Source organism: Physeter macrocephalus, chromosome 2 (genome assembly GCF_002837175.3).
Source record: "Physeter macrocephalus isolate SW-GA chromosome 2, ASM283717v5, whole genome shotgun sequence".
In the NCBI taxonomy this organism is placed as follows: domain Eukaryota; kingdom Metazoa; phylum Chordata; class Mammalia; order Artiodactyla; family Physeteridae; genus Physeter; species Physeter macrocephalus.
Genome location: NC_041215.1, coordinates 96,120,488 through 96,140,442, shown reverse-complemented (window position 1 = coordinate 96,140,442; position 19,955 = coordinate 96,120,488). Strand labels below are relative to the sequence as shown.

Here is a 19,955-nt window from a genome sequence, read left to right as displayed (position 1 = left end):
TTTACACTCCCTTTTTTTTTTATTTTTTATTTATTTTTTATTTTTTATTTTTTTATTTTTTTTTTATTTCTACACTCCCTTTTAAAACCAATTCAAACCCCATCTCCTGTCCACACTGTCCAGTGAGTCAGCAGTTGCCTCCCAGTTTCCATATTGCTAGGTAGTTGAAAGTAAAAAGTCCTGGTTGTGTGATCTCAGGCAAATTATGTCAATCCTCCTAAATCTTAGTCTTTTTATCTGTAATCTGTGAGGATAACAAAACCTCCCTCACAGGGTCATTTAATAGAATCAATGAGATAATGTAGGGAACTCACTAGCATAGTACTGGCACATAGTAAGTGCTCAATAAATTATGGGTCACCCATTAGAGAAATGGAAAGACCAAGTAATGAAAAAAGGAAAATACCTAAGACTGGGAAATGTGGAGCTTAATGCAGAAAAAGCTTTCTTGGCAGTAATTAACATGTGTGTATATAAACGTGATAACAAAACCTCCCTCACAGGGTCATTTAATAGAATCAATGAGATAATGTAGGGAACTCACTAGCATAGTACTGGCACATAGTAAGTGCTCAATAAATTATGGGTCACCCATTAGAGAAATGGAAAGACCAAGTAATGAAAAAAGGAAAATACCTAAGACTGGGAAATGTGGAGCTTAATGCAGAAAAAGCTTTGTTGGCAGTAATTAACATGTGTGTATATAAACATGTGTGCACAAACTGGGAAAGAACACACAATTGTGTTTTCTTTGGTGTGTTTCATCCAGGCATGCCTCCCTATAGACTGAGAGTGTTGGCCTCTTTGCTCGGCAAGGAACTTTTACACTCTCGAGTATAACAACTCTGAATCCCTACCTGTGAGAAGAAAAGGCAAAACCGTAAGGAGCAGAAGACACTTCTGGTCAGCTCAAACCTTAAGAAAATCAGAGTTTTCGACTCAAAATGTGCTAAATAGCTGAGCACTTGACCTGCAAACACTGAAGTTCCAAGGCGCCTCTTGCATGCCTGGCACTCCATCCCAGAGGACTTCATATCATGTCCTGCCAGAGGTGCCCCTTCCAACTCCTGACTCAGAGCTGCTTGGGGCAGATGGTATGTTCCAGGTAGCCCACTCCTTCCAGCCACACCCGTGGGACTGCAGGTCCTCCTGCTCAGCTGGTCTTCATTCTAGCAGTTTCTACCCCAAGAATCTAGGCTATCAGATGTAAATCTTGAGGGGGAAAAAAATAGATATTAGTAAGGGCAGTCCTGGAGCTAAACTGAAACAAGACAATAAAAAATACCAAGGTTGGGCTTCCCTGGTGGTGCAGTGGTTAGGAATCTGCCTGCCAATGCAGGGGACACGGGTTCAAGCCCTGGTCTGGGGGGATCCCACATGCTGCGTTAAAGCTGAGCCCGTGCACCACAGCTACTGAGCCTGCGTGATAGAGCCCCCTAGCCACAACTACTGAGCCCGGGTGCCACAACTACTAAAGCCTGTGTGCCTAGAGCTCGTGCTCTGCAAAGGAGAAGCCACCACAATGAGAAGCCCACGCACCAAAAGAGTAGCCCCCGCACGCTGCAACTAGAGAAAGCACGCTTGCAGCAACGATGACCCAACACAGCCAAAAATAAGTAAATTATTTTTTTAAAAGAAAAAAAAACATAGGTGGTAATGGTAAAATCGTGCTGGTGAGTACACAGGTGTTTACACTACAATTCTTTCAACATGTTTGAAATTTTTCATAATAAAACGTTGGGGAAAGTTACCTAATACTTTATCAGAAGCAAACCAGCAAACTCTGGATACACAGCAATCCTGAGGACTGTCACTGGGAAGATAGAATTCCTTCCAGCACCCTCTGCTCTCCCCTTGGCCACTGACCTCCTCCCTGACACAAACCCTGGCCCACACATCCTTCCTCTTTCCCTGCACCTTCATAATCATGCCCTCACCCTCTGGGCAAAGGTGAATGGAAAAACAGCACAGGGTACTCAGGTATTGGGCAGATTTCATGATGAAGACTCAAGCTGACATGCTATCCTCGCAATCGTGGTAAACTGTCAGCACACGTACTTTTCTGCACCCAGAAGACTGTAAAATCTTGTTTTTTTTTTTAAAAAAAACCTAATTACAGTTATATAAATTGCTTAATATTCCAGATTTTAAATTATAGAAAAGATTGTCTCCTAATAATGGCATGGAGAAATGACCAGTACTTGCCTCTTATTTCCACTGCTCACGGGAAAAGAACATAACATTTGTTAAGCCCTAGATACAGAACAGATGTTTTGCATACATTGACTCACATAGTTCTCATAGCCCTGCCAGCATATAGCCCCAATATCCTCATTTTATAATGAAGCTCATGATTATAGAGCCAGTAAATAGTAGAACTAGGACTCAAACCAAGATCTCCTCAGCTCAAAACCAGTTCTTTTCACCAAAGCATATTGTCTCTGGCATTTAAAATAGGTTATGTTCTGCAAAGCTAACATAGTTCCAAGAACAACAGCAGTCACTTGGCCAGGATTTGACAAAATACCACTAGTAAAGGAATAAAATTTATAAGGGCAGTTTGTGTTCTACTTCAACTGTTTTTACCAAACCACCACCCACCCAAAGGTATTTTTAACAGTTTACACTTCCCACCAGTATTATTGTTAAATGTAACAAGCATACAAAACTTGGCAACTATTCCCATATTTTCTGTAGCTTTAGGTGCAGTTCAGGGTTTAATAAACGTGCTTAACTGAGGGGAATTTACTTTTGACGTCAGTACTGCCTGTTCATAAACTAGAATTAAACAGATAGCCCAACTTCTCCTTAATGATCTTCCATATGATGCTTAAACCATCAAAAATTCCTATCCAATAATGAAATAATGGAACCTTTTCCTCACATTACGCCAGATTTCTACACTACTGAAACGATATAGTAATCACCCAGTAGATGGCACTAATTGTGCTGACTACCCTGTTTCTATTGGTTTTCTATCTTAATTAGTCCAGAGACTTAGGTCAGAGGTCTTACTCAGCTCCCTACTAGGGTTATAAATATTTAAAACAAAAGACTAGCCCCACCTGGCAGTCAAATCATACCTGGTATACTACTTCTTTATGTAAAGTATTTATGGTATCCATCTCTCTGAACAGAACAGGATTAAGATCTGTAAGTGGTAGGTTCTGTAGGCATTCTCAGTAATATTTATCATGTCTCCAACCCCACCAGCATCTCTCTACATAATAAAGAAACTGAGGAATGCTTTGGGGGATAGGAGGAAGGTAGAAGATGCTGCAAACAGATTTGCTGAAATAAGCAACAATAAAATCTATTTTTTTTTTAAAACAGAAACCTCGGGTGAAAAGGCTTATTTTCACTTTGACCTATATAGGTCCAAAGGAAGCCAGGCAACCCCACTATGGGTAATCTGATCTTAACATATTCTATTTGAACCTAATTCAAAACTCAGTGCTCAGCTCACATCCAGAGGCCATACTCTAAACTCCATTCTGCTGGGAACTACTCTGCTTTACCCATCAATTCTGACCTTCACAGGTATATATATATACTTCCAAGTACAATTCTTCCACATTTTATAATACAGAACCTTGGTATATTCTGGCCTCGCAAAGGTAAACTGCTACGTGTGTGTGTGTACATACACTTTAAAATAAAGTTATTTCTTTGTTAATGGGAGCTATCAAGGGCAGCGGACAAAAATTTTCAGGGACTTTGTTTCAAGTGCAGCTCTCCCAGACCTACACTTATAAACTCTCCTTCTGGTAGAGCAGAGAAACAATGCATATATTTACCAAGTTCCTGCGGAGAATCTCATATAAGTTTATAAACCATTCTTTGAAAGTTTCATTCAACATCTATTCAATCTGTGGACCAAGCAACTGGACTCTCTCTTCTATGTCCAGAAGCATAAATTTTGATGGCGTGCAATTTTTAAAAATGTACTCAAATTTTTGAAAATGGTTAGACCTGATTTTTAAGGACATGTCAATGGTCCTTCAGTTGAGGCTGTTAAACAATAAACATGGTATGACAGTGAGGACTGTGGTGTATCAAGTCTCAAGAGACCTGGGCTCTAACATAATTCAACATCTAGTCCCTATGTTTTCAGGAGGCATGTTTTTAAAACTTTGGGAGCCACGGTAAGATTGTGTATTACCTATCAAGACCTTTAAAAAGACTTAAGTGATTACATGTCTACTAGCCAAACTTGTTAAAATGTTCCTCTTCTTTACATCATACTGATTATCTCATTGTGGTAAACAGCTCTTGGTAACATCTTTGGACATAATGTTCTTAATGAGGAAACATACTAAATAAGGGGCTTGTCAGATGGTCTGGACTTGATTCTCCTGCCTGTGATTAGTGCTTTAAGAAACATCATTATACCCTTTTAGCTCAGAAACCTGGAGTAATGTGGTCACAGTACTGGAAGACAAATTCTTGTGCATCCCTAACAAAGCACACTTTGAGGAATTTGGAAAAAACTTGAATACACCTGGAAAGTAGAATGTTTTTCTCCCTCGGGTCCTGACATACCATCATTCATGACAGTGCTGTTTTTCCAAGGTCACAATTAGATTTCCTCAGAGGCATAACTTAACTGTTAGTCATTATGGCTACTTTGTGAAATGTGGGTTGTTTACTCCATTTACTTAATAATTGGCTGGAACCTCAATACAGATTTTCACTACAGCCAAGTATATCTGCTTTTACCCCTGTCATTAAACCCATACCAGAGATCGACTGTAACCCTCTTCTACTAGAAATGTTCACCTTCATCAGACAGGGGATAAAACAAATTAAGAGAAGGAAAAATAGATTATTAAAAAAAAAAAAAAAGAGGCCATGATAGGGCAAGTTTTCTCAAGAACAAGTCTAGAGGTTAAGAACAGACTTTGGTGTGGAAAAGTGTTCCATGTTGATACTGCTTTTCACATGGTTTTCTGGTTTGCTGTTCTCTAGAACCTTTGTGAATACATTAAAGTCTCTTAAGAGTCATGGCAGTCTAAAATTGCTTGGAGCAATCAGTCATGGTGCATTATGATACTTAATGGTATTATTAAGGTAAAAGAAAAGGGAAGTCATGTCAGTAAGTAAACTGGAATGTCAGATCCATATAAACTTTAACAACTGCAACTGTGTCTTAAGACTGATGTAAAATACTCTCAATTTGCACCTTCTGAGAAAATTTTTTAAAACTTCCTATACTTTATATTGGAAGTTTAAAACTTAAACTTAAAACTTCCTATACTTTAAATGTTCTTTATATATCATAAGATAACTTTTTTTTTTTTTTTTTTTTTTTTCAGTACGCAGGCCTCTCACTGTTGTGGCCTCTCCCGCTGCGGAGCACAGGCTCCGGACGCGCAGGCTCAGCGGCCATGGCTCAGGGGCCCAGCCGCTCCACGGCATGTGGGATCTTCCCAGAACGGGGCACAAACCTGTGTCCCCTGCATCGGCAGGTGGCCTCTCAACCACTGCGCCACCAGGGAAGCCCAAGATGACTTTTTTACTAACCTCACATCTATTTGTTTTTAGTATCACTCCCTTGGCATTATTACTCAACCCAGCAAATTAAACATCCTTAAAATGTTAAATGATAAAAATACAAGTGACAATTACTCAGTGATACAAATATTTAGGGTAGCCTCAAGTTAAACTGTCCTCAAATTTAAAACGCAATTACTAAAACTACAGGAACAAAGCAAAAATGAGTTGGTATACTATAGGAAAACCAGTCTAAGTGTCCATAGGAAAGCATACTGCAGCCTTCACTATTATACATCATCATCTGGGCTTATGGGTTTCATCTTTCCATGTCTGTACTGTAGCAACTCCCAAAGAACCTGCCTAGAAAGGAGGGGCCACCTGCCTAGACAGGAGGGGCCACCTGCCTAATGAGACTTCAATCCACTTCAGCAACTGGTGTGTAAAACTAAAGTGGGACCCAAACCTAGCAGTGTGTATTTCTATACTAAATGGCTTTTGTTTTCAGTAGGTGTTTAAACTTATTTAAAAGTTGACAGCTGAAAGCGCCAGGAAGGAGGAAGGTAGGAAACTTTCTTCCTCTTAACTTCTTGATGAGTACTGTCCAAGCAGGCTGGGAAGGCAAATATTCATTATGGATTGTAACTTGCTTTGCTCTGGTTTTGAAGGCTTTCCTTAAGAAAAAAGAAATTTGTTAATAAATGATAAAAAAAATACAGAACAACAAGGTTAAATGATTGAGGCAAATGTCAATTACAAAAGTAAAAGATAAGGTCTTTCTTTACTTAATCTCAACACGTTAAAGGGTAACAATACTTCCACACCTAACCCTGCATTTTCTTCTGTTCTCAAGGTATGACTAGGCGACAAACATTTGACTGCTTATTATGAGCCAGAAATCATTCTACTCATTCATACGGGAAAATCTTAACTATACAAGGGGGTAATATTACTCACTTACTTGTTTTTATAGTTATGGAACCTGGTTTACAGAGGTTTCAAGTGGAGTAACTTGCCCAACATCACAGGTGAAGAGAAAATAAGGCCAGGATTGGAAGCTCAGCAATCCATACCTGATTATTTTAATCTTCCAAAACTCCAAAATTCTTTCTTTTAAAATCACCTTTAACACTAATCTCCCACAAATAACTCAGTGTTAGTGCTCCTACATCTACTGAGATTAAAAAAAAAAAATTATGTACTAATTTGTAATTTTTTTTTACTCCAAACATCTGTAATTTTGTGAACATCTTAAAAAAATACTAGTCACAAAGCCAAATTAACTATAATCATCAGTATATGAATAAAGGAAAAACTTATTTCTATAACATATAATCCCCAGTTACTGAAATACTATAAACAATAAGCTTCTTGAGATTATTCATTATTTTGTCTACCCCTTAACACTATCCACACAGTTCCTAATATGTGACATACTGAAATACCTGTTAGACACACTGGATTAGATCAAACAAGTATCTGGCACAAATTTTTATATTTAAACGCTATGGCACTTTCAGAAAACAAAGTCCACTTAAATTATTGTTATTTGAGGTGGGGAAAAAAAAGACACAGTGACAAATACAAAGCTAAGTAGTCACCAGGCTGAAGTCATCATTACAATTACAGTAAGGGTACTGGCTCTCCATTGTAAACCATTGAAAGAGCAAAAATAAGGTAGGTCTGTTAACATTAACGCAAGTTTTATTCAAGAGATAATGTTGAAGAAGAGTTTAATTCCAACAAAGGAAAAATTTACCAGTTATCCACCCTACAGTAAAAAGTGGAACTGGAAACCATTTACAACACATAAATAAATTCTACCTTTACATTTCTAAATAAAGCTGTATTTGCTTCTTTGAGAGAGACATTTCTTAACTTTTGCTGATAAGGCTTTGTGAATTGTGTTCAGAAACTGACAATAAACACACACACATACCCTTCAAATAAAGTAAGAACCTAGGAATTTCATTCCAGGTTGAGTTTCTGCAAGTACCTAGGACGCTATAAATTAAGATTACATTTTCTACATAAATTCAATTTGAATTGCCTTCACTATAATATTTATCTACCATAATTTGTAAAAATTAGATCAATGTTTATTATGACTTCATAACTCCCTCAAATTAAACTTCAATATTTGACACAGTAGTTTAAGAAAATAAACGTTCAAGGCCTCAGTTTTAAATTTCCATTCAGCGTAATGCACAAAGCTGGTAAGTATTAATAGGACTACCCTAAGATAAAGTAAATGTAGCTTTCTTCTAAAAATTTCTTGTTATAATACAGATCACATTCTATTCCATAATTCTGATAAAGAATATGTTTTTTGGTAACAGAACAAGAGTTTAGGATGATTCAGTCCCTGGAAAATCTTTAATGGCAGTCACTCAGTGAAGAAGCCAATCATTCCTGGAGTCACAAACACTCAAAAATTGCTGTTAGCATTAACCATGTTTTTGTTTTTTTGGTGGTTATTGCTTTAGCTGGCAATATCTGTTTTTAAGACAAAAGAACATCTCCCACTAAGCCTACTTTAGTTGGCAATATCTGTTTTTAAGCCAAAAGAACATCTCCCACTAAGCCTTATTTTAAATATTACAAAGTTTATACAGAAAATAGACTCATAGAGGCTAAAATGCTGATGTTGTAAGTAACTCACCCATGAAATGGGTGCAGGTATTTTAGAGGATATCCAAAGATCTTTTTGCTCTAAAAATAAATGCCCCTATTCTTCAGTGTTCCCATTCTTCAATAGGAGACTCGAGCAGCTTAATAGTTCTGCTATAAAAAAACAAACCACTCTTGTTAACAAACCAAAAACATAAAAGGAAACGGATAAAGGACAGTTTTCACACTTAACAATAAATAAAAGTGCAGTAAGTGTTCAAGTAGGGCACGTAGTTTAAAAACTACATGTGCGTATTTGGCATAGGTCATCTTTTAAAGGCTCTCCGAGGGTCCCTGCCATTACTTATTGTGGTCATGACTGTTTGATTATTAGCTGTTCCTGGTAGCTGTGGATTTACAGGTCCCCGGCCATTGCTTCTACCAGCATATGAAAATTGGCATCCCCTTGCTTCTGAGCCAGTTTGAACACCGTTTCCTAAAAAAGAATATAAAAAATCATCACCATTTTCAAATAGAAGTACATCTATTTGAAGTTGTAACACATGCTATTAATGCTTACAAGTAATATTATGGAAAACAAACTCCTTTATTTTTAAACTACTGGAAAAAAGTCAGCTTGAGTCCTAGGTTTTCCCAAGTGTATAATTACCGTAAATATATTAACTTGATGCTTGCATTAATAGAGAGAGGAAAAAAGAGCAACTTGGGCAATAGAATGAGAAATTAATAAAGTAGGAAAAAAGCATAGATAATGCACTACCTACATTATAAGGGAAAAAGCAAAAGCAAAATGGTATATAAGTATTGGCATTTGGTTCAAATAAGGTTAACAATGTTTTAAAAGAGACATGTAATTCTAACTTTTTAAAGGAAAAACCAAAGCGTCCCACGACATAATGATCATCAGCTGTGCTCAAACATGTAGCCAACAGGTCAAATAAAACTTCAGCCACCTTAATGAACTCCAATCACAAAAGACTTTTCCTCTGGTCTTTAAGAATAAAGGTTTCAGGCTTCCCTGGTGGCGCAGTGGTTGAGTCCGCCTGCCGATGCAGGGGACGCGGGTTCGTGCCCCGGTCCGGGAAGATCCCACATGCCGCGGAGCGGCTGGGCCCATGAGCCATGGCCGCTGAGCCTGCGCGTCCGGAGCCTGTGCTCCGCAACGGGAGAGGCCACAACAGTGAGAGGCCCGCGTACCGCAACAAAAAAAAAAAAAAAAAAAAAAAAGGTTTCAAAAGACCTTTAACAAGGATGCAAGAACCACTGACCTTTGAGAGTATTTGAGGGGTAAAGGCCAATCTTTTAAAGAGGCAGCTATGAGCATGTGAAAAATTAAGGTGAGCATCAATCTGAAGATAAACTGCTTTCAGTACACAAAAATAACCAGTTATTCTGCATCTATTATAAATAATCACTAGATTACAGAAATCTTGTAAAAATCAATGGAAAATAACATAATGAATCACCAAAACTTAGATTTCTTATTATTAGCCAACGTTCACCCAGTAACTGGCCCAAATGTTTAAATACAGAATGTGCTCAATAAATTAGCTTAAGAGGGAATCTGCTTTCTAGAAAAATCAGTTATATTTTCATAAGATAGATTCCCTTAATTCTTACACCTGATCACAAATATACCAAAAAAAAGAAATCTTACCCACTGGTCCAAATGTACCTGTACCCATATTACTATTCATGGAATTATTCTTCTGTTCACTGTGTGCCTATTAAAAAAATGCTTTAATTTAATCAAACGAAGATTTTTTTAAAAACCATATTATTATAACATGTTGTAGCCATTCTTTTAACTTTCGAGGTTTTTTTAAACAATTTAAAAAGATTTATCCAAGTCCTTTCAATGTTAAAATATTCAGGAATGTTTCCAGACCTCTCAAAGCTTCTGTTACATCTTACATCTTCCTGATATTACTCCCTGCTCCTCAAAAGTGCTAAACTGCTAAATGGCACATACAGTCATCCCTCAGTATCCCAGGGGGATTGGTTCCAGGACCCTCCAGATACCAAAATCTGAAGATGTTGAAGTTTCTTGTGTAATATGGTATACCGTAGTCAGCCCTCTGTATAGGAACGTTCTGCATCAGCAAATTCAACCAGTGCAATCCCAGTTGGTTGAATGATCCATGGATACGGAAGGCTGACTGTACATTTCATATATGATACTACAGATACCTATACAGACTCACAAAACATATAAAATGGAAAAGAATTCCATTAAAGAATCTTTAAAAAGATTCTTTTTAAAATTGTCTCCATTATACCTAGGGTATGAAAAGACTTGGCAACCTAGCCACAGGTTTATAGTACACAGTCAAAACTAGCCTAATCATAAAAACAGACAATACATTTGGATTAATTACCCCTTTGTTCTGCTGTCCTCGATAATCTGGGTTAGGTTCACTGAAATTTGGCACTTCTGAATAAACCATACAAAATCTGAAAGACAATAAAGGACAATTTGAATGACTTCTGAAATAATCAACCTTTCTTTACATAACATGCATAACTTTCAGGAATAAAGAACATAGATGTCAAATGAATTAACAAACAGCAATATGCTAACTCTATTCATTTACAACAAAAACTTTCTAAATGCTTATGTTTCATTAAAAAAATCAAATATTTGATTGCCTACAATGTTTAAAACATTCTATTTTGTATTTTAATACTTCTTCTGTCCTTGTCAAAGATCAAGGACACAGAAACACATCTTTGTCCTGTTTTTCCACATAGGCTGATTGATGCCTCTGAACCATGTTTAGGGTTCCAGAGTTTTTCCAGCAATGGTGATGGATTTGCACTGATCCACTCACACACTTTCATCCAGTCCCTCTTTGACCAATCACTGTGAATCTGCAAAGATAATCATTCAAGGTTAAAAGTGGATTTTGCAGGCATGAATAAAGACAACTGGCTATCAAGACACAGCTTATCCCAATGCTTCTTATCAGCTGACTATGGTGTATATTGATAAACATTACACATAAGCATTTTCTTAGCTCCTCAACCCACAAATAAATCAGAATTAGTTTTGGTAACTCCTGGACTGACCCTGACAAAGTCACTATGTATTGAGTGACCCCCCGGTGGTTCTTCACATAACTGACCTCCATTATTATAAATACCTCTCTATACATGAAAGTCACAACAGGATCCTCAATCTTTCTGTAATATTGATGCTAAGACCTCTCATAACACATTGCTCTACTACTACTCTAAGTACGAACATAAGTGAATCCTAATTTTCCTCCTAAGCGAAAGCTAAGTGTTACCAGTTTCTGATCTTTAAAAGCTAGCAAGATTGCTTATTTTTCCCAAAGTATCTTATTCCTGTAGTGTAGAATACATTCTTCCTTCCTTCCTTTATTTATTTATTTATTTTTGGTGCCATCTGTGGCTTCTCTCTTTAGATATCCTCTATTTTGACAGGCATTAAGTAGATGTCAGGCATTAACCAAAGAGAATGGACTTTATGATTTGGCTCATTGCCTACACCATACTTTATGAGTACATCCCAAATGTCTAGGCCAGCATGGAGGCTGAATTACCTTTACACCCCTAGAGAGGATGGTTCCTCCAAGTCAGGGTGGAGATTACCAGGGTAGTAGTTTATAGAAGCTCGCATTGTGGCTGCCTGTACGGTACCTAGACTGTGGATAAATACAGGACTTCAATTGTCATTGCTGCAAGTCCTTTTACATATGGGTACATATTCACCCATAAGCAGAGAAAAAGAAAAATTAAACTTATGGCCTAAAACCCACACCCAGCTTCTTAACTGGTAATTCACTAGATGACAGAACTTACTTCAAATGGCATTTGTGACACCTGAAAGATATACATTCCCAAAGCCTACAGAAACAGTCCCACTGGGGATTGTCTCAAGTGCAGCTTCTTAATGCTCTTTGCCAGGAAAAACTGACATTCTCAACCACAGGAACAGTACTGATAGGTGTTAAACTAGCACATACATGCAAAGTTAAGCTGCTGCAAGCATTCAGTTTACCAGTCAAAAGGTCAACAAATAGGTTGATAGTTTATACCTACCAGTTATTCTGTACATATCATTTGTAATTTATTCAATTATATGAAATGCATCTTGATACTTACTCCCCAATTTTCTGAAGTTCTCCACCCCTTCCAGTATAAAGTGTCAGACATCCTTTCCACATGGATGCATACCTAGAAAGAAAAGAAACATCAGTTCTATGGAAATATGTATATTTCCTTCTACTTAAATAAATCTTTATACTATTTTTTTTGTATTGGGGTGCAAGGTGGGGCTCAAACCCTGTATTTACCCTTGATTAACTTGTTACTTACTAAGGAATAATGCAAAGAAAACTCTACCGCCAAATTTTGGCATAATATATAAACGATAACTAACCCTAGAAAATAGAAGTCTTTTTGCAAAGCAAGCATTGTTATACTCCAAAGATCACATCTTTAGTCAGTTAAGAAAGGGAGAACATTCAAACTGCAGAGATTCAAGCAGAAATTACTTTTCAAACACAGGGCATATAAAATCAACACCCTAGTGTTTACTTTTACACGCATGTACTTGGTCTACCAGATATTGATATACTTTTTCCTTTGCCTCCATAAAAAAACAGAGACTAGTATGTGTTATTCCTAAGCTACTGAAAATTTAGTAAAATTTAATCAAGGGGCTAAAAAACTATGATCACAAATCTTTCGCTTATCTGCTTTTCCAAATTCCCAATTTTTAGCAACAACTTGGCTGAACAATTATTTACTGAGAACAATTTTGAATGCAAGCAGCATCATTAGATAAAATAATCCTATTCACAAATCTAAGACAAATGTAAATTAATCAATATTATAAAATAAGCCCAAGGCTTGGTTTTCAGTGGTTCTTTGTACAACTACTATGGTAACTTCATGATTTAAAAAGATAAATTATAACCAAATATTGTTTAAGTATAATGATAGTTCATCTTTTAATACAGGTTAATAAAAATTGTCTCATTTCACATTATATATTTCTCTTCATTTAGTAAAGGTTATTTATTAAAGACTCCATTCACCACTTTTAAATTACACAAAAGTGACTTAGGAGACAGTGCACTAATATTTCACCTTACTAAAGTAAAAATTAACGCCTATTTTAAGAGAATATTTGAAGTTACTACAACTAAAACATTTAACTTTCACTTATTTCAGGAATGAGATCAATGTTTGCTGGGTTTTCTGATATGCTTGCCAATATTCAAATTACCATTATTGAGATGTATACCTTTCTTCAAAAGCTACTTTTCTTAGATTCAACCAGAATTTAAGGGCCTTACAATGGGCCAGACTCTGCTAGATATGTTACTTTAGTAAGGTATAAATATTCCCATTTTACAGAAAAGGAAGTTGAAAAGTGTAATAACTTCAAGGTTACACTGAAGTTAAAAAACAGTAGAGTTTCTTTGGTTTTGAATTTTCCTTTAAACTGTACTCCTTGGTAACTATACTCCTTAAAATCCTATATATACTATAAGGCTACTGACTTAGTTTTTCCACAGTTTTTTTGATGAACACATCTATGTATTTTCCGTGACTACAAAATATGAAATAATTGAAGAGATGCCGTTTACAGTGTATAAAATAACTTCTAATCACTGGATGAGATACTTTGGCAGCCAAAAAACTTTAATTATGCTAATTCTCACCATATCCTCCCAGGTAGAAATTCTCTTTTGTGCAAGTTAAAGATGTGGAAGTTTAGTCATAATGAGTCAGTGTATGAGAAAAAAAATGTCTAAGTCCTGACTCTCACTTCCTTCTTTGATGATACTCTGCCTCACTTCCTGAAGATGTTGTAAGCCCTGTAAGATACTATCAAAGGGCTCTAAGCTCCTACTTTCAGGGTGATCCAACACTTTTCTGAGATTCTATTTACTCTGCCAACGTCAATCTCCACCCACTTTTCCTACAGTTATGACCAATGAATTATTACAATTCTAACCACAAAGCTTCCAAAATCCATTTTTAAGACCCCTTTCTGGCATTTCATCTTCCTAATACTTGGTAAATCTTTAAAGGCAGTCTAATTACTAATCAAAAAAAAAAAGGTTGTACTAAATTATTTTTGAAAGCCAACCTGCCAACTAACTCTTTTGGAAAGAGGTATCATAGACATCTTTCTACCAAACATTTTCTGCACATCATTTTGTTTTTGTACAACATTGACCTTATAGCAGTAGGCACAAGAAATTATTTTCAAGAACGTGCCTTCCAGATATTGTAAACTTCCTCTCTCAACTTTTACATCCGAGTACAAATCTGACACACTACAAAACCTACTAAATTCTCCAGCCACAATCTCGATTTACGTCCACACTGTCTAAATGAGTATACAAATAAAATACGGGCAGGATCTCAAAAGTCATTAAAAAGGGGAAAAGGTTGGAAAAAAGCGAAGTGACAACTATATTAAATAGTTTATGAAAAAGATGAAGTACTGATTATGTTAGTTTTAACAATCTACTAAAAAGACTCAATAATCCCAGAACAGTATTTAAAAATCTACTTAATCTGTAAACTGAGGGTGGGGTTGTTTAGATTCGGCTGAAACTGACTGCTTTTAAAGGTGAAGGTGTTACATCCCAATGCCGTCCATCACCTGAGGTTAACATTGAAGGGGCTTAAAAATCCTCGGGGTGGCCCACAGAAAAGATGAAATTTTAGAACTTGCCAAGGTTCCGGGCGTCAGCCAATTCCGATTCCGCAGACTCCTACTTGGGAGGCACTCTGATCCTCCAACCCTTTTATGCACACCTACCCTCTGGTCAACCGAATAATATCCCCTGGCTGTATAAGACCTCCGATTTCATCCCACACGGAAATAGTGATGCTGCCAGTTTTATCTGCTACTTTGCATGATCTCACTTCATGGCCGTCTTTGGTTTTGGTCACGCGTCCTGTGAGGATTTAAAAATCAAAATGGGGAGGGGTGTATTAGATTATGAGGACTTCCAAAAAGCTAACTCCTCCTCCGGGATCAAAATGCACCTGAAAGGTGGGAAGAGGTCGAGCCCCGGGGTTCTCGCCGCAGGTAGGCTACGGCCCCAGCTCGGGCCAACGGGGCCACGTGGATGGGGGAGGGGAGAGGAAAGGGAGGAAAGGGGGACGGGAGCCCCCGGCTCGCGGCGGCGGCGCCCTTCCCTCCTGTCCCGGGACGCACAGAGGGCGGCGAGGCGGGCTGCGGACCCCACTTACCTATCTCCAGCACAATAAAGACGACATTTAAGTTTTTCAGTCCGGGCTTAATATCTTTTATAAAAAGAGGGGGGTCGTTGACCCCGTTCATACTGAAGCAGGTGCTGCTACGCTGCGGAGACTCGAGTGGGCAGGGAGCCTGACAAAGCTTCCCACCCCCCGGGCCAGGGGCGAGGGCAGAGGGGCGACCTTGGGTGGGGGTGGCGAGAGAAGGGGCAGAAAGCGGTTAGTCAGAGACCAATGAAACCAGTCCAGATGGCACTGAGCCTAAAAAAAAGGGGAGAAAAAAATAAAAACAAAACCAAAAACGCTCACAAGTTTAAAAGCAAAAAAGACGAACCACTCCGCACACCAACCCCGCTCCCAACGGGGCGACAGGAAGGCAAGCGCGAGAACTGCCCCCTTCTTTGGATAAAAGGAAGAAAAAAATACAGCGAGAGGACGCCTCTGCCCTGAGTCCCGCTCACACACACACGGGCGTTGCCCTGTCTGTCCCGGGCTCCGGGAAGTGACGGGCTGTGACAGCAAACCCGGAGCAGAGACCAAACTACCACGCACCCAGAGTCCCAAACACCAACTGCGGAACGCGCCCGCGCGCCGGCTGGACCCCCGGGTCGCCCCGCCTCTTGTGACGTCCCATGGCGTCTGGCTCGTCCGACGCCCCGCCCTCCAGGCTCCGGGGAAGCCAAGGGGTGGAAACTGGCAGGCGACGCCAGGGCAGCCTCCCTCTTTCCTCCCCGGCATGTCAGCGCGGGCCCCGCCCCCTCATCCGTCCAATCGGCTCTTGGCTCCGCCCCACCCTCCTCCAGCTTCCGCCGTCGCTGCGCAGCGTCGGCTCTACCCTGCTTAGTCTTCCTTCTTCAGGTTTCTCTCACTTGCTGTCCGTCTTCTGGGTTTTCTTGCATTTTTTTTTTTTTTCCCCTCAGAGTTCAGTCCTCCCCCCCGCCCTTTAGTTTCGCAGTCATTGCGAACGGTTGCTGTGTTTTAGGACCCAGTGGGTACGCCAAAAAGTATGCAGTAGAGTAAGAACAAGGTTCAGGCTAGGGTGGCTGGTCTGGGTTGAAAGAAAAAAAAAGGTAGGGATGGGTCCTTAGCTGTAAGGCTGGAATTTTAGGGCCGGAAGGGAAGTTAGAGATCAACTCAACCGCCTCATTTTAAGCATATTTAAAATTGAGGTCCAGAAAGGTGAGGTAGTTTGCTGAAGGTCACCCAGGAACTTTGTGAGGAAGCAGGGCGTCAACACAAGTTGTCCAACCTAGTCTTGGTGCTTTTCACTCTATAATGCTAGGCAGATAGACAAGTAGTTAAATACCTTTGCAAATTTATTATTTTTCCTTACCCTTCTCTAGATTACGCCACTGCCCCATGTTGCTTTTCTTTATGCTTGTTTGTTTTTTAATAGACTATTTTTTAGAGTATTTTTATGTTAGAGAGGAAGGTACCGAGATTTCCCTTATACTCTCTACCCCGACACAGAACCTCTCCCCTATCAATATTCCCCCCAGAGTGGTACCTTTGTTGCAGCTGATGAACCTACATTAACACATCATCACCCAAAGTCCATATAATTTACCTTAGGGTTGGTTCTTGGTGTTGTACATTTTATGGTTTTGGACAAATGTATAATAACATGTATTCACCAATATAGTATCATACAGAGTAGTTTCACTGCCCTGAAAATCTTATATGTGCCACCTACTCATCCTTCCCTCTCCCCTAACCCCTGGCAACTACTGATATATTTACTGTCTTCATTTTCCAGTATGTCATATAGTTGAAATCATACAGTATGTAGCCTTTTCATATTGACTTCTTTCACTTAGTAATATGTATTTAAGTTTCCTCCATGTCATTTCATGAGCTATCAAGTCATGCAGTTGTTTTCGTACATACAAAACTAACTGTGTGACAACAGTGGGAGACCCTGAAACATTATAACCTGGGGAGGGAAAAGATGAATAAAGTTTTCTTTATGTTGTGTAGTGAAAAGGACATGTGCTTTAGAAGCAAACCTGTGTGTGAACTGTTTACTAGCTGTGTGACCTTTAGGACAGTTGATTAAGCTTTCTAGGCATAATTTAATCATCCAAAAATAAAAGGATGTCTACCTCACAGAGGATTGCATGGGCTCATAATAGTGCCTAGCAAATAGTAGATACTCGATAAATATTTCCCCCTTGCCTATTTTCTATGATTAAAGAAAAGGAGACAATAGTAGCTTAAGCTGTGATTACTTAATGTTTTCTACAATTCTACGTGGTGATTGCTAATTTTTATCCCCATTTTACAGATGATGAAATTCACCTGAGACCACACAGCCAGAGAAGGCCAAACTGAGTTTTGAATCTGGGCAATCTTGACCCCAGAGCCTTCTGGCCTAAAGGTAATTTTTAGACTTAAATTGCAGTAGTGGAATTATAAGTCAAAAACAGACTAAATAAATAAAGTATTAGCAGCAACATATATCTATAGGGCTTTATAGAATCATGTAATTAACTATTTGAGATGGTAACAGATACGTTGAGAAGAGTATCAGAGAATTTGTGTGACAGAAGACTTTTTCCTTGAATCTTTCTGAATATTTTTAGCTCAACCACACCACTTCCCAAACATCTGCAAGCAAACAGCATAGATATATTACAGCACAAGAAATGAGTTTCAACGATAATCACAACATTAACAGGGGAGTCAAGACATTCTTAAGGAAGCAGAAGCTTTCAATTCATGGACAAACAAGGTCCAATGTGCCAAAGACACTGACGTAATGCTGGAAAATGGTGTAAGGTAGTATTATAAGCATGATTTCAATATCCAGTAAAACAATGATGAAACATGTGAGTTAATGGCAGAACCACATCTAACGTCAGGGCTCCCATAGACTCCCAGTCTGGCCCAGAGTTTAGGCAAAGAAAATTAGCCACTCCCTGAACCCTGGGTCATTTGTTCCCAGAAAGGGGATTAGGTAGGACTGCTCAAACCAATTTTACAGACATTTAGAAAGAGGAACCAGACACTTGGGAAACCAGACCCACAAAAGCAGAAGCTTGTGCTCAGAGGCACAGCCCAGCCCAGCCCTGCACTTCCCCCAGAGGACAGAATTCAGTCGAACATCTCTCACTTCCTTTCCTCCTAACTCGGCAGTTCTCAGAAAGGAAGTGGCAACAAGTGCATTCTCATTCACCAAAACTAAAGGCAGTCTTGTGAAACAAGATGGTGTGGGCAGTTTAGGAACTCTTCAACCCAGGTCAGTTGGTTTAAACTACCCCTGATCACTCCTCAAGGGTGGTGGTTAATTTAAAAAAAAAAAAAAAAAGAAAGAAAGAAAGGAGATGTCTAGAAGAGCAACTATTGCCACCCAAATAATCTCTCCTAATATTACCATATTTCATTATTATTACCATATGAAATAAACAAAGACCCATCAATGCCCAGCCAGTTAGATCGTAATGACTGTATTGCTGCTTCTTTACTGTCTTCGCAGGATTACTTTGGGGTCTTGCTTCTAAGACTGTTTGTGGGCTTTCCTCATTTTCATAGACCAAACAGACTTATTCTGAGATGATGAGAGGTTTGTGCCCAGAACCTCAACACCACTACTCCGTGTAAAGAAGATATTGCTTGGTCAGATCCAGTACAATACTGAAGGGCATCCATTAGAATCTTGTACATCAGTTTGCCCACCACCCACTACCCGTGCTCACTACCAGGTTCTGGTTTCTGGGACCCCAGTGGTCATTTTCACTTTCTTTGTACTATCCATCTATTTCAAACTATTACAACATCAATAAAATACCTGGCTAAGTACTGTTTGATACTAGACATATTGTGTGGTGAAACTAACAATAAAAAAAATTAACAAGAACTACAGTGTTCTCACATTACAGAGATAATCCACTTTGTAGCATAATTGGCAAGGTCAAAAAAAGAAAGTCTTAATCTTCTTTAAAACATTTAATCAAAAGCCTCATAAGTAATGTTTAGTAATATTTAAACACAAATCATCCCTAGAATGGTAAATACTGACACACATTGAGTATTTGGTATGCGCCAGGCATACCAAAAAGCACTTTATGCTTATGTATATATTACTTAATAATTCATATTAAGTGGATTTTCTCATTTTATATACTCACTTATGAAGCTGGAATTTAAAACCAGCTGTATGTTACATACAATGATCTTTTCTCCAAAACAGGTTATATTCCCTAAAAAGTGCATTTCTTATTTTTTTTTAATTTTTTAATTTTATTTTATTTATTTGTTTATACAGCAGGTTCTTATTAGTTATCCATTTTATACAGATCAGTGTATACATGACAATCCCAATCACCCAATTCATCACACCCCCACCCCCACCCCTCCGCCACTTTCCCCACTTGGTGTCCATACATTTGTTCTCCACATCTGTGTCTCAACTTCTGCCCTGCAAACCGGTTCATCTGTACCATTTTTCTAGGTTCCATATATATGCGTTAATATACGATATTTATTTTTCTCTTTCTGACTTTCTTCACTCTGTATGACAGTCTCTAGATGCATCCACATCTCTACAAATGACCCAATTTTGTTCCTTTTTACGGCTGAGT

At 38.5% G+C, this 19,955-nt stretch overlaps 1 protein-coding gene and 1 long non-coding RNA gene across 12 annotated transcripts in view; one reads left to right on the top strand and one right to left on the bottom strand.

The window, feature by feature from the left end:
• Window positions 1-19,955, bottom strand: part of NABP1 (nucleic acid binding protein 1) — a 137,882-nt gene that overhangs the window by 75,914 nt on the left and 42,013 nt on the right. For 6 of the 11 annotated variants that reach the window (XR_008618899.1, XR_008618898.1, XR_003677214.1 and 3 more), the window contains exons 1-6: window positions 15,370-15,921; window positions 14,933-15,071; window positions 12,253-12,324; window positions 10,503-10,578; window positions 9,782-9,848; window positions 8,156-8,599 (exon numbers count right to left, since the gene is read on the bottom strand). Coding sequence is in view for 4 of the 11 variants with exons in the window: in XM_007101998.4 (XP_007102060.1) it covers window positions 8,430-8,599; window positions 9,782-9,848; window positions 10,503-10,578; window positions 12,253-12,324; window positions 14,933-15,071; window positions 15,370-15,460 (615 nt within the window). In the remaining 7 variants the exon portion in view is untranslated. Of the gene's footprint in view, window positions 1-487; window positions 8,600-9,781; window positions 9,849-10,502; window positions 10,579-12,252; window positions 12,325-14,845; window positions 15,072-15,369; window positions 15,949-19,955 lie in introns of those variants that run through there. The other 5 variants (XR_003677215.2, XM_055089177.1, XM_007101998.4 and 2 more) reach the window with 5 other exon arrangements.
• Window positions 15,088-19,955, top strand: part of LOC114484381 (uncharacterized) — a 40,524-nt gene continuing 35,656 nt past the window's right edge. Inside the window, exons 1-2 of the long non-coding RNA XR_003677217.2 lie at window positions 15,088-15,205; window positions 17,660-17,752. This is a non-coding gene — a long non-coding RNA (uncharacterized lncRNA). The remainder of the gene's footprint in view (window positions 15,206-17,659; window positions 17,753-19,955) is intronic.